The 15,120-nt window shown below is 35.6% G+C and overlaps 1 protein-coding gene across 7 annotated transcripts in view; it reads left to right on the forward strand.

Moving 5' to 3' along the window:
* Nucleotides 1–15,120, forward strand: part of TBL1XR1 (TBL1X receptor 1) — a 155,674-nt gene that overhangs the window by 104,609 nt on the left and 35,945 nt on the right. For 6 of the 7 annotated variants that reach the window (XM_032484031.1, XM_032484016.1, XM_032484032.1 and 3 more), the window contains one exon: nucleotides 10,362–10,464. The exons of the other annotated variant lie outside the window; for it this stretch is intronic. In XM_032484031.1, the coding sequence (XP_032339922.1) occupies nucleotides 10,407–10,464 (58 nt within the window). In that variant the 5' untranslated portion in view covers nucleotides 10,362–10,406. The remainder of the gene's footprint in view (nucleotides 1–10,361; nucleotides 10,465–15,120) is intronic. 7 annotated transcript variants of the gene reach the window in all.

Consider the following 15,120-nt stretch of genomic DNA (forward strand, 5'->3'; position numbering starts at 1 on the left):
ACAGTATGGTGTTAGTGCCTTGGTTCAGACTAAGGTGTGAGCAGTTTTATCCACTGTTGCTTTGTAACATCAGTATAAGTATCAATTCAGTGGAAGAGGCATATAATAGTAGTAATTTATAATACTATAAAAATAATTTTGACCTTTAGGACCCCTTAAAAAGTCTTGGGGACCCCAGGAGTCTGCAGACCTCACTTTGAATTTTTCTTGCTAGTGGAAAGGGCCTAGCTTCTTGGTTTTTATTTTCATACCTTACTTTCTCCAGACTTTTCCTTCCAAGACTGAGTGGGAAAGACTAATTACTACTGTTCAATAGTTGAAAAAGACATGGTGGAACTGTGGCCTATCTTCTGTTTCCTCAGTGTTTTAATTTCTTGTCCTTCTTCATTCTCCTGTCAGTATACCTTGACTGTAATTTAATCATTTAATATATTTATTGAGTCCATCCTTGAATCATACAGTTTTATATTTAAAAGGGTTTTAGAAGACTTATCTGTGTGAACAGCCACTCTTCTGTATGTTTGGGAAGTTGAAGTCTATAGTTGGAATTTACGCACAGGCCAAAGTTTGTAAACACCTGGTATAGATCATAGTTGAAACAAATGATTAACATGGGAAGTCTCAATTTCTAATGAAAAATTGATATGGTGTAGCATTCACCTATGTCTCTATATAAATCAATGTTTATAAAGGATAGCTGGTCCAAATAAGCATCATGTGTAATAAAAGTACTTAAATATTTCTTAATGAGTCAGACTCATTTGTTTACCCTTTTCCTAATTGTTGGAGATGTTCATCTGAGATCTGACAGGATTTAAAATGTTTTAATGAACTTCGGTAAGCATAAATCACTGCGTGATCTCATTCGGTTAGCTTGCGTGATTCATGTATGATACTCTTTATACTTGTACTGACTGAAATCATTAAAGTTTAGAAGTGAAAGAGACTGCTTCACTTTCCTCATTTTGCAGATGAGGAAACAGAAGCCCAGAACTTCACATTTGTCTAAAATCGTATAGACTACCTGAAATCTTATTTCTCTGTCATGTTATCTTTAATTTACATGAGAGCTCTGGACTCCAATGGAAAAGGAAAGGAACAGAAAAGAAATTTAGAAGTTTATCCCTTCTAAGTTATACTTTAAATTCTTCAGATTCATCAACTTTGGTGACCATTAATCTGATAACAGAAGAAAGCAATAACCAAAAGAAAAAAATTCTAACAGCATGAAAATTACCTACAGCTACAAGCATACTTCAGAGATGCTGCAGGTTTGGCTCCAGACCACTACAGTAAAATAAGACCAATTTTTTTGGTTTCCCAGTGCATATAAAAGCTACATTTACACAATACTATAGTCTATTAACTGTACAATGATACATTATATCTTTTTTAAAAGGCTTAATTAAAAAATACTTTATTGCTAATAAATGCAAACTATCATCTGACAGTGCAGGGTTCACACAGACCTTCAATTTGTAAAAAATAATAATAATAATAATAAAGCCAAGTACAATAAAATGATATATACCTGTGTTAAAAAAAGAAGAAGAAATTAGCCCCTACATAAAATACACATTCTGTCAGGCACATTCTTAGGAAAATTATCTGGAAGATGCTCATGTGCCAAAATTGGAAGGTGAAAATCAGTGCCAGTGCCTGCTGATTTCCCTTCACAAACTGTCTTGTCAGCTTGTTCTCAAAATGTATTTGCTTCTCTTGGCTGGGGAATGCTGTAGACTTTTTACTCGGAGGCATTATATTCAAATTATTAAAGATACTCTTAAAAACTTATATTAAAAGTGAGATATAGAACTAATGATTTATTTTAAAAGAATATTTTCTCCTTTTTAATAGTGTGAATAAAAATTATCTCATGAGATTGGATCTTTAAAAATATAGTTTAAATTTAGCATTTATCCTAGTGTTAAGAGTGGTAGTTTTTTGCTTAAGGAAATACACTACTTTGCATAATATTACAGACACCTGTGAAAACATATCTTTAACATGTTTGGCAAATAAACCATAGTTGTAGTTCAGGGCTAGTATACAAAGAGTATATATGCTGTTGTTTGACATTAAGTGCTTTAAGAAATCAGCCAAATAATTTAGTTTTATTGTATGGGTTTTATTTTGTTTGTTAAGTTTGCTTAGTGTATTAAAGTAAGGTGAAATACATCTTTCAATTAGAGCATAGTGTTTCTTGAGATTATCTGTTTCTGAATCCTAATGTTGTGCTTTACAGTTTACAAAAGTAGTTTTTGTAAACGTGACTTCATTTAGTCTAATAAAATTTTGTGAAACCTTTTAAGATTTAGCACTGAAAATGTTGAGAATGTACTTTATGTACATTTTAAGTTTTATTACCAAAGACTTCAAAGCTGAGTCCAAAAATACACATTCCTTCCTTGTACCTTATTTTATATACACAAGTGTTACTACCTAACATTAGTAGGATTTTAATTACTATTTTTAATGAGGTGGGAAATCAGGGATAGTGCATCTTTTGTTGCTGCTCCTGAGAGTGTTGCATGGAGGTGAGGAGGAGAAGGGGACTTACGGAGGCAAAGGATGAAGTGTTGACGTATCCTGTTAATCTAATCATCTCTGACAGTTACAGGACAGGATAAGCTCCTAGAGATAGAGAGAGGCACATTTTCAAAAAGGCAGATCCCAGCAGTCATGAACTTAACATCCATAATTTTAGAGGTTTGCAGTGAATGATTAGTTTTTCAGAATTTGTGATGATGGGTATGTATCAGTTCAGTAGAGCTGCTGTAAAAAAGTCCTACAGACTGGGTGGCTTAAACAACAGAAACTTATTTCTCATAGTTCTGGAAGTTGGCAGTCCAAGATCAAGGTGCTGGCATGGTTTGGTTTCTCCTGAGGCCTCTTTTTGACTTGGAGATGGTTGGCTTCTTGTGTCCTCACGTGGTTGTTTGCCTCTGTGCACATGCAGTCCTGGTGTCTTTTCCTCCTCCTGAAAGGATACCAGTCAGTCACCTTCGGTTATATATAGATTATTAAAGGTTCACCCTGATGGCCTCATTTTAACTTAGTCACCTTTTTAAAGACCCCCCCCCCCCAATAAATCCACATTCTAAGATACTGGAGGTTGGGGTTTCAACATAGAAATTGTAGAGGGATACAGTTCAGCCCATAAGATGGTAAGAATCACCATGACTTTGTTAATGCACAGATTGACTTAATTTCTCTCCTCACTCTTATTTCATTCCTCCTCCACACACTTTGTTTCGTTGTTAGTTGTTGTTGTCGTAGTTTGGCATTTTTGCAGTGTGTCTTGGTTTTAACAAGACAATTTTTGACATGTTCATATGGTCACCCAGTGGGGTAGCATGGCAGCTAATTAACCGTTACTTTACTTCAGAGGTGAATTGAGAACATAAACCCAACCAATTTTGATATGTGATTCTGGGTGTGTTTAGAATCTTTTATTTAGCAGGGTGTTACAGTGGTCTGCTTGTGACTGCAGAGGCTGGCTGACCATTCAGGACTGCCATTCACATCCTTGTTCGTGTAAGCTGTGTGATGATAGCCTGTACTGTACGTGGGTCTTGGCAACATGTGTCATGGCTTGGAATTAGCAACTTACTAGGACCTGTTAGTGCTAAGAATTTTGATCCTTTGTAGTTACTACATTCTTTTACATTATACATTCCATACTGTTTTTTCCTGCTCCAAGAAAAATCAGTTTAGTATTTGAATAACATTTCTGAATACAGAGATCTGTATATGGAGGTGCAGTTCTCATATGGCAGTGCTCTTGCTTTAAAATGAGGAAGATAATTCTGAAGAGGAAATTACGTAATGTGTATACGGCCTAGTCCTGTATATAGCATGTCACAGTTACTCAGTAAACTCGAACAGTCTTCCATTGCATTTTCCTCAACTTTCAAATTAATGAGAAGTAGTGTGTACACAAGTAGGAGCAAAGGCATATTGATACACTTCAGACATTTTAAATTAAAAGATTAATTAGTTCCTTCAACACCGTGCCTGTTACAGAAACCTGTCAGCCTACTTTTTGCATCCTTTGCCTATCTGAACCCCCACCCAGCCTCAGTGTGTATGCGCTCATAATTTTCTGTGTTTTTTCTAATCTAAGTTGAAATTAATTGTTCTCTTTATTCCCAGCAACTTGTAGAGTCACAAGATCTGGCCCTGGTCTCTGTTGTTTAGCCATGCCTCCACACCCGTGGGGCCAGGCACCTCAGATGTTTTGGGAGAAGGCAGAAATAAAGTTGGGTACTTGCTCCAAGGGAAAAAAAAAGTCATAGTACCTTAACACATTGGAAGTCTTCATCCAGTTTTGACTGAGTGAATAAAAATAAATCTATCGGGAAAATAGTGCCCTAGTGTATTTTCCCCCATAGGCTTTTTTAACTGCATGACCGTCATAGTGCTTGCTTTTCACTCATCACTAACCCACCTGCACAGATACATCTAATCAGCATTTGTTTGAATTGACTTATCACCCGCAAATGAAATAAGTAACTGGAAATTTGGCCTCCGTGTAAAAGGGGAGCAAAGCCAGAGGAACCACTTTCCATGAGCGGCGAATGATAATATTATAACTCCCCTGAGCACTTCTGCTGGGATTCTTCTGTTTACCTCTCGTTTAACATACATAAAGTATAACCCACAGAGGGCTATGCTCTCTAGGTAGCCCATTTCTATGGCTAATTCTTTCCACTTGATAGTCTGGAAACAATTGGGGAATTTTTGGATTCCTCCCACCCCCACTTTGTTATTTTGCCAAATATAGTCTTTCACTAACTTTAGTTATTTTCTCATTTTGAAACATTTCTTGGGTCATTCCTTCTATTTGTCTACCCTCTTTTGGTTGCAACTGACAAATCTTAACTGGGTTAGAGAATAAAATTAATTTTTGACTTCTTTAACCAAACTGCAGTGATAAGTTAGCTTCAGATAGTGTTTCATCGAGTTGCTCAATAGATGTTTGATGTCATCAGGAACGCAATTTCTCCTGTCTCCCTGCCTCTGTTCTAACCTCAGTGATGCACGTTTCACCCCAGGCTTCACATAGTGTCCTTGTCTGCCCACTGCTCTCTGAAAGGAGGAGGCTGACTTTCATAGAAACCAGCTCTTGTCTTCTAGTATTTCACTTACTGGGAGTGATTGAGTTGAGGCAGATGGGGGATGGTGTGTGTATGTGGAGGAGGAATGTCAGTCGTAAATAGAAGATATGATACGCTGATTGGCCTAAGCAAGTAAGTACCTTCCTTTGCACCAGGAGGTCCGTCCCATTTAAATGACAGGGCTGAGAATGGAACCTTGGTCTTCAAATGGAAGGCAGTTGTAGTATCTTTTCGTTAGACAGTGGCAGTGGATGCTACAAGAGGCAAGACACAGTTTTCTTCCTCTTGCTTGTTAGTCATTCCATGTTCTCAGTTGCTGAATTCAGAGAAGCCTGAGTCATCTTTTCTGTTAGATGGACTCCTAACAAACATATCAATCACCTTGGGCTCCTGTGGGTCATTGATGTTTATTTGGAAAGGTAACCCAAATGTCCAAGGTTACATTGTTTGACAGTAATTTATCAATATTAAAAAAACAGTTGTTTAACATCAAAATTTGTTTAGCAGCTTTTAGTATTGTTGCCTTTTTCTCAACTATTAAACAAATGGCTGTGGCTGGTATTTGTAGATACTATGTGTACAGATATGTTTTCTGTTTTTTGACAGTCTTGATAATACTGACTATTATTTCTAAGTGTTCGCTAATGATATGACCAAAATGGTTTTTTGTTGTTTATTATTAGTTAAGTTGAACATTTAAGAAATTTTTCAGCTGGAGGGATCCTAAATTGGTTTGATCTTTTGAGGGACCTAATTTGTTGACATTCTTTAAGAATCAAAATAGCTATTTATCTGTTCCCTTTGGTCCAGTAATTTACCTGTAGGGACTTCTCCTGATCTTGAGGAATATTTATAAATGCACTCCTACCAAAAAGAAATGGAAGAAAAAAATAGCTTTAAGCATAAATATCCTTTTGTCAATCTTAAAATAATGAAAATTTAGAATAATCTAAATGTTGGGCAGAACAAAAAGGAAACTAATATGTCTGTAATGGGATAATATGTTGTCACTATACATTTTGGACTAAATTATTTTTGTAAGATAAAGAAATATTGATTCTGCATTTGATTTCAGATAATGCAAAGGGTTTTCAGACCTGAATAGTGTGTTGCAAGCTGGAGATTTAAGAAAATCTTTACTGTTTTGTTTTTCTTTCTATCCATAACTTTTTACTGTTTTTTCAGTCTTGTAAATTTAAAATAATGTGATTTGGAATCATAATTGGACCCTGGTTTGCTCCAGGAATGGGATTAGAAAAGAATATGATATTTCTCCTATTTGAGGCCAAAGGCAGAAATCTAGTACTAGATGGTTAGAAGAACAGACTAGGAGATGGTTAAGTACTTGGAGCAGTTATTATCCAGTGAGTTAACGCTGAAAATGCTATACAGATTCGGTTGAATGAATCATAGCTGAATTGCCTCAGCAGTCCGGTTTTTGTAGTATTTGCTAGATTATTGTCTGTACAGTCTTGAAGTAAAGTATTGCATATGCAACATTTAAAATATCAGGTGTCCTTTTAAATATAAACAGTTATTAGTTAAGACTAATTTTTGTTTTTACTTCTGGCTACTTTAGTATAGCTGTGGGTCTCAAGTAATTATCTGTAACTCATGGGAGTTATGAATAAAAGCTTTTACGACTTTACAAGCTATTTCTGAGAGTTAGGGAAAGAAAATACAAAGATACTTAATGTTTTTTTTTAAAGAACTCAGTCATTTACTATTTCAGGATGAACGAGTATGATCAGGCAAAATGTGCAAGGAAATATCCTGTGATTTGAGGAGGTGTTAGTTTAGTTTAGAAAACTTGTTTACTTAAATAGTCCATCAGCTCTTTGAGGGCAGGACTTTACTAGTGGTAACCTCTGCCAGACCTGGCACCTAGGATGGTATATGGTAAAGATTGGATGAGTGTCTCACTGCTCTTTTGTGACCTTGTTTAAAGACGTTCTGAAAAATACCACAGTCTTTCAGAGGAGGTACAGTGGTAAGGCTTTTGTGGGCCCTTTAAAAATCAGTAATATCTGAGTATCTTGTCTTCACCTGGGGCAGGCAAAGACTACTTCACATTATAGATGTATAAACAAACAAATCAAAATAGACCAGTTATACAAAGCTATAGTGAGCCCATTAATGAAGTGGTGGCATCTTCTCCAGTTTTGTTCTTCAGCACACAGGCTTTTAAGATGTTTTGAAAGTGAAAACTGAGGTTTTCAAGCACGGAATGTCTTTAACTTTTCTTTTTAGTGTTGTCTAACCGGCTGTTCTTTTAAGGTGTCCTGTTTGGTCTTAGAATTTAAATGGACCAATTCCATACCAAACCATATTCTAGAATTGTCTTTGAAAGTGGATAAACTCAGGTCTTTCTAGAGTCTGTATAGTTTTATTGCAACTCTGACTGAATGAACCTTTTAATGCACGATTGTGTTAACTTTACTTTTTTTTTTTTTTTAAGGACACATTTGTTTGTATATTTCTCTTCATTGAAAGACTGAATTCTACCAGGCTTGGGACATCTGTATTTCACATCTGTCTGTTCCCACCTCATAGCAGTGCTTTGTCCATCCTAGAGATATACTTGGTGTAAAGGGAAGCAGTAATGTTCTTTGTCTCCTGTAATGGAAGTTAGCTGAAGTAGGGCTTAGAGCTAGAATTCACTTTCAAAATTGGAAAAATTTATCCTGTTCACTTAAAAAAATTTTTGCTTGTGATTACAGAAACTAATGTGGTATTATGATCAATGTAATAAACCCATTCATAGCAATTTAAACAGGTAGAACGTCCCTGCTCTGCATATTTAAAATTTTTTTATGACTTTAAAAAATGTACCACCAACATGTATCTATTATAGGAATTTTTATATAGAGAGTATTTTATATCATTTTGACTTGTATTTTTCTTTGCCCTGGAATATATTAGGTGATGTTGAAGCACTACTGATCACTGCTTTAAGTTGGGACATTGGTGGCCTTTGTCTATCAGAACCAGGCATTGTTGAAAATCTTTACAGCTTAGGTACTTCGGTGACATCATTATTTGAATGTTGGACTGAATGATATGTCTGAGGAAAAGAACACTTATTCTGTTTTCTTCATCAACCTATTTTACTTGGATTCTACCTAACCTATCTCGTGGGAAATCCTCTTAATCAAGTAGTGACTAATTGTTCCCCTGACAAATAGATATCCGTGATTGGTCAGATTATGATTTAATTTCTTACAAGTGTATAATGGGTGGGATTGGCTGTTTTGTTTTATGTTTTCATTCAGACAGCAGACTTTCAAAATTAACTATTGAGTACCTACTATGAGTGCCAAGCATATACTGTGGGTCAGGATAAAATTGAGCAAGATATCCTCCAGAGATATCCTCATCTAAGGTGCCACAGTGACATCTAGACAAGATGTCCTGAGCCAGAATTGTCATAGGTGTGTTACCTTTATCATTCTGTTAAATGTGAGATATAAATATCTCGCCAACCATCCAGATGTCCGAAAAGAAACTTTTGATTCTTCCTTTTCCACAACTCTGTGTCCAGTCCATCACCCTCGAGTCCACTTCCTGACTGCCTTTGGATCTCAGTATTTCTATTAAGCAGTAACGCCACAGCCCAGGTTTTAGTCTTCTCCTAGGTTCCTGCAACACCCTGCTAACCTGGCTCCCTTTTCCCAGTCCAGTTTCCTTCCAGTTTGTCCTTTATATCAGAGTCAGGAGGATCTTTTTAAAACATAAATCTCATAATTCCCCTGCCCTGCTTAAAACTCTTCAGTTCATTGGTTTCCTCTAAGTGACGCTTTCAAGGTGCCTCTCAAGCCTTACTTCACATTTTATTTCTTTTTCTCAACAGCCCTTCTGCTGATTGTTACTGCTCGCTGGATTGCTTCTGTTCCTTGCCCTCCTTTCCAGATGTTCATGTCTCACACTTCTCCTGTCTATCCTTCAGTTCTCGGCACTAGTGACACTTCCTCTGAGATTCCCAGACTGCTAAATTTGGTTAGGGCTTCCTTTGTGTGTGTCCATCAGAGAATTATTACCTCCTTGTTCCTTTTCTTTTTTTCTGAAATAAGCTTCATGAGAGTTTAGTCACCAGGTTTTCCACAACTTGTGGCAGTAGCAGTTCCTGTCAGAGTCACCTGTTTAAGTGCTTATTAATTTGTGATTTTTAAATATACTCTTAACTCTGCATCATAAGAGATCCATGATGCCACAGGACAATCGGCATAAGCCCATGATTAGACACCCCTTTATACTGAATAGATGTCAGTATATCCATTTTTAAACAAGGGACCAAGAAACTATACTCTGTGGGCTAAGTCTGGCCCCACCAACCTATTTTGTAAGGACCACAAACTAAGAAAGATTTTTTAAAGTTTTTAAGTGCTGAAAAAGGAATCAAAAGAAAACTATTTTTGATACAATGTCATATGAAATTCAGATTTCATTGTTCATAAATTTTTATTGGAACGTGGCCACACTCATTTGTTTGCAACATTGTTGCTACTTCTGCACGACAGTTGCAGAGTTGAGTGGTTGTAACAGTGACTGTGTGGCTGGTGGAGCCTGAGGTGTGTGCTGCTGTGCTCTGTACGGGAGGAGCTTGCCGACCTTTTCTTTAAACCCTTTTGTGATGTGAGAACAGATAGGTGTAATTAGGGCATATTTAAGTTGTATCTGTTTCCTTTTTTCCCTCCTTTTGAGAATATCATTTGAATTTTCAGAAACTTATTCTAATCTCTCTGCCTTATACATACCTAGAGCTTTTTCAAACTTAAACGTTACAGATTAGATGTTGAGAAAATAGAGGCTTCGAATCCTACCAAATTATGTAGACAAAATCAGCATCGATGGCTTGTCCTCCATCCAGTGGTGTAAAATCATTCTTTTCCAAAATAAATAATTTTCTGATTCTTAAAATGTACTTTTTTTTTTCAGTTAAGGAGAAAAAACAACTATTTATGCTGTTTGATATAATTTTAAAGTAAAATGCTAAAGCCCTTTTGTATATTTTGAATCATTTTTGCCAGTATGTTGCAGAAAAAGCGACCCAGCCATGTTTTGGTTGTATAACCTATTACTAACTGTTGGAAGTAATATTTATTCGTTAGGGTTTATTTTTAGCCAGTATCGAACCTTCATTTCACATTATTTAATAAAATCAAATGGTTTTTACAAATTGTTTACATTTTGTTTAAAATATTTTATTGAGAAAATACTTAATTAACTTTGTTTTATTTTTAGGGTTATATCCTGTGTTGTGACCTCATGGTTTAAGTGGGAATAAAGATGAGTATAAGCAGTGATGAGGTCAACTTCTTGGTATATAGATACTTGCAAGAGTCAGGTGAGTACTTTCATAAAGTAAATAGGCCTCAAATTATTTTAACATTCTCAAAATAACCTATTATGCATTTGAAATTTGTACCAGTCCAAACTGTTGAACTTTGTATGTTTCCTTAATGTCTGGACTGCCATTTTAAAGCTATATGTTACTGCATGGTTTAACTCTCTGACTCTTTCAAATATGTTGGAATTATCTCAGGCAGATATTTGTAATGAATGGTTTGGCTTTCACTGTTGAAAGGCCATTTTTAGAATTTGTTGTGAAGTGAGATTATTACACACGATTAGTAGGAACATATAAACTCTCAGATACCATCAGTTTGATACTGTATATTCATGATCCTCAGCTAAATGTTACTGGTCCTAATTGCAGTTAGCATTTTAAAACTAAATTAACTGGGGTTTTTTTTCATAATGCTTTCATGCATATTATCCCAATTGATTAAATGTGTCCTTGACTTGAATTTTTACAAATGTGTTTATTGAGGGGTGATCAGTAAATACAAATAATTGAAAGCCATTTGTCACAAATCTTAAGTCAGTGATGTCCAAGTTTTCTAGACAAATTAAAAGGTATTATAAAACAGGAGGAAAACTGCAGGGGAAATGTGGGATAGATTAAGAAAAAAAGGGCAAAAGTAGAAGAGGGAAAGATTTGGGTTGGATGGGACGTAGGATGGTGGAAAAGATTGATTACAATGGTAAGTCAGATTGTTCACATGAGAAGGAGTCATTTGGTAGTTGAAAATATGCTGGAGAGGTTGAATTTTAGAAACTATAGCCTAAAGTTACTAGAATGTTTGGTAAGGTAAGGTTTGGTATATGGTAATTTTGGTAGTCACTTGTGAGAACAGATGGAAGGAATAGAGTAGAGGATTGAGCCCTCAGTTTTGGTTTGAAGCTCCAGTTATTCTTCTTAAAGGGCTTAGTTGTCCTTTCTTATACAGGGAATGCCACTGTAGCCCCCAATCTTAGATCCTCTGCTTGCTGGGAGGTTCCCACCTCTTTGTAGTTCTGAGCCTTTGTCTTGGGCAGAGGTTTTCTGTTCCCAAGTACTGTCACTGCTTCTTCCTGGCTGAGAACAGCTGAGAAAATTATGTCCAGCAAGGGCAGGGAGGGGAAAAAGAAGAAACTAAAGTAACCAGCAATGCAGAATAGCTTGTTGTAAAGCTTTGAGATTAATAAATCTTGTTTTGTTTCATTTTGTTTTCAACTGGTAAACTGGTATTGAAGGCAGATCCAAAGAGGACATACATAGAATATCTTGAAGGAGATAAAATGATTAATAAAGTGTTGAAAAACTACTAACCTGGAACTGTTAGATATATAACATGTATACATGCACACATTTGGATATTTTTATGTAGTACTTTGGGCCATACTGGAAAGAATTTGTTAGGTCAAAACAAACTCTACATTTTCTGCCTTTGAATCTGACCGCCAGAGCTTTGAGGCCTTGGACCTAAAGTGAAAAACATTGTGGAGGATCAGTGGATGGGAAAATAACTATAATGGCGTATAGTTGTGTTGTAACGGCAACTATTTAGATTTAACCATATGAAACTACTATTTCTGCAGATGAGACAGAGTTGACTAGCTCAGCAGCACCCTGTGGTCCAGCCTCTGCTTGGGTGAAATAGGGCGAGGTGAAGTGAGAGGTGTCAGTGAACACGCAGATCTTACTTCCAAACAGAAGTCCACAAATTGATGTTTTATGTTCCTACAAGAAAATACAAGTAAAAAGACAGTAAAGTAATAATACTCTGGATTAATTTCTGAAAAAGTATCCAATGATTAAATATTATCAAAAATCTTAAAGTTGCTTACGTTCTCAGAGAAAATCCTGCTAAATTTCATGTTTCAAGGTATTTCATGTTGTGGTAAAAATAAAGCAAGAATAATAAATTTTTAGAAAAACTTCATATGGCAGATTAATATTTATCGTGTGAAATTCTGTGTAATTGTTTACTATGTTGTTAGTTGTGCTTTCTGTATTCATTAGAAAGCTTTATACTTTACAGTGTACTGGTGATGAAGTATGATGTTAAGCCACATCTGTAAAACTGCACATCAGTCCCTTTATAAAATTTGTAACTTCTATTTGCATTATGACTTATAGGGGAAATCTGACTCAACCAATGACATTTTGACTTACGGCAGTTTTTCTAAGAATGCAACGTGCCATAAATTTAAGAATCACCTATACTAAAGTTCTAAAGTTTGGTACTCTGACAGTCTGCATTTTACAAATGCCCCAGGTGATTTTTAGGCATCATAAAGTTTGAAAGCCATTCATCTATATTAGTTTTAGGATAATTAGAACTTGACAGGAAAGTTGACAACAGGTATGTAGCATGTTCACAATGTCTTGAAAGAAAAATTATATTTAGTAGCTATTTGAGATAAAGTAAAAAGCCTAAAGTGTATACATTGAGATTTGGAGCATTAGAATATCCCCTGAAGAGGGAGCTGCCCCTAAAATGGTGCGTTTTTATTTGCAGGCAAGGTTTAGCAGGAATGATGAGGCCTATTTATGCCTTAAAGGTACTAAGAGACATTTATTTGAAATTACTTCCAGAAATGAGATGGGAGTTTAAGAAATTTATACTTCTGTCAACTCAGGACAGATTTCAGATAGAGCTCAGAATCCAGCCCATCTTATTAGCACTTGCCACTTACAGAAACTCTTCCTTGATTCTGATCTCTAATTACATATAAAAGTGACCGTATTTGTGGTGGGTTGTATTTTGGAATCACCTAGTTTAGTAATTCCTTCTCTGAGTTGTTTTTGGGATTCAGCATTTATTTATCACCATAACTTACAAGAGGTAATTACTGATAATTAGTTATTAAATATCTAAGAAATATGATGTAAATTACTTTTTAGACCGTAATTATTTCTCTTAAAAGATTTAAAGCAATATAGAAGAAACTAGAATCCTAATATTGCTACCTTCCATATAAAAGAGTACTGAATTAGGTTAGGAGATAGGAAAAAATATATATTTATGACAAAGGAGGTATCTGTGCAGAGAAATTCAAAGGACTGGTTTGTAAGACCTGCCACAAAGGAAGATTAGATTTCCCTCTTGCTTGTCTCATTATCTCGAAGTTCTCAGTCAGAAAGTCCAAAAACACCTTATGAAAGTTTTGTTCTGTTTTGATAAACGTGTGATTTTAGAAATCATGTTTTTTGGTAAGAACTTCTAATATCTGTTTTCTGCAAACAGTGTTTAGTGTTGACTGGACTATGGTATCCATCTCCAAAGGAAATAAAATCATTTAAATTGTTTTAATTTTTAATACATTATACTATGTGGTAAGCATCCTATTATGACTGTTATCAGCCCTGGAAGATACTACCTGTGAAAAGCTCACACACACCCCACCTACCCCACCCCCAATTTACAGAACTTCTCAGAGCTGCCATTTTCTTATTCATAAAATTTATTCCTTACTGAAAAGGGACTTGATTGTGATATTCAGCCTCAAATGTTTCATAAACTTGTTTGAAATAAGCCATCCTTCTCTATTCATTAAAACTAGTTAAAAGTGTAGTTGTTGTAGGATGGTTTTATTAAGTGTTGGGACTTTTTATTTTTCTTGTTTTTAATCTCTGGAAAGTTCACCCTAAGTGAATTACTTTGGCCACCATCATTTTACACTGTTGTGAACTAGACTTTTCATATTCAACAAATATTTCCTCGGGAATAAAATTCGCTACTTTTTTCCCTTTTGAGATGACTTGGAAGTTGAGCATGTTTGACGTGCAGCACTGTAAGTAACAACTGACTTGTTGCAGCGTGCGCCCTTCAATTAGCATTTGCCCAAGGGCAGCGCAAATCTCTCGACCGTATGCAGAATAAGTACTAAGTGGTATGTACTTCAGTTGTATATAACAAACCAAACCTGATACACTGTTAATTTTAGAAGAGCTAAGCTGGTTTGGACCTTTAAATTTCCCTTCCCTCCACCCTCTCCTCTTTTTGTATCACTTGACTCTCTTGCAGTTATTCTCAGTTTTAGTTTACTTTTTTTCTGAAGAAATTGTTCCTGGCAATTATTTGTGAACCTTGTGGCACCCCTTTTTCTTGTTGCTTTGTTGTATAAGGTGAAATTTTACTTTGCTTAAAACTGTATTTGGTTGAGGGGAGAATTCTTGATTCTATATTTAACTGTTGTGTTACATGTTCAAGAGCTTAAATGTTTATATTTATAATGAACTTGAATGTTGGATGCTATGAAACATTTGCATCTTATGATTGAAGACTAACTGGAAAATGCAAAAACAGCGTGTCCTTATTACTGAGTATTTTTCTAGATTGTCATTCTGAATACTATTATTTTAAAAACTCCTCATGTTTTTAGAACTGAGATTCTTCTTGCCAGTCTCCACTCATGAGAAGGTGATGATATATGTAGTCTTAAAGCATTTGGTTCATGGGGGATCATCTTGTCTCTCCTGCACCCCACCTCTTTTCACTGTTTTCTGACATTTTCAAAGGGGTATTGCATCTCCCTGGATACAGGCCTTGCACCACACAACTTTTTCTTACATGGTGCTTACTTAAAATGTATTGTTTGTTTATAAGATCACACATCAGATACATGCTTAATTTAGAAATCTGACTTGATCATGGTGGGCACAAACTAACGT

Source organism: Camelus ferus, chromosome 1 (genome assembly GCF_009834535.1).
Source record: "Camelus ferus isolate YT-003-E chromosome 1, BCGSAC_Cfer_1.0, whole genome shotgun sequence".
NCBI classification, from domain to species: domain Eukaryota; kingdom Metazoa; phylum Chordata; class Mammalia; order Artiodactyla; family Camelidae; genus Camelus; species Camelus ferus.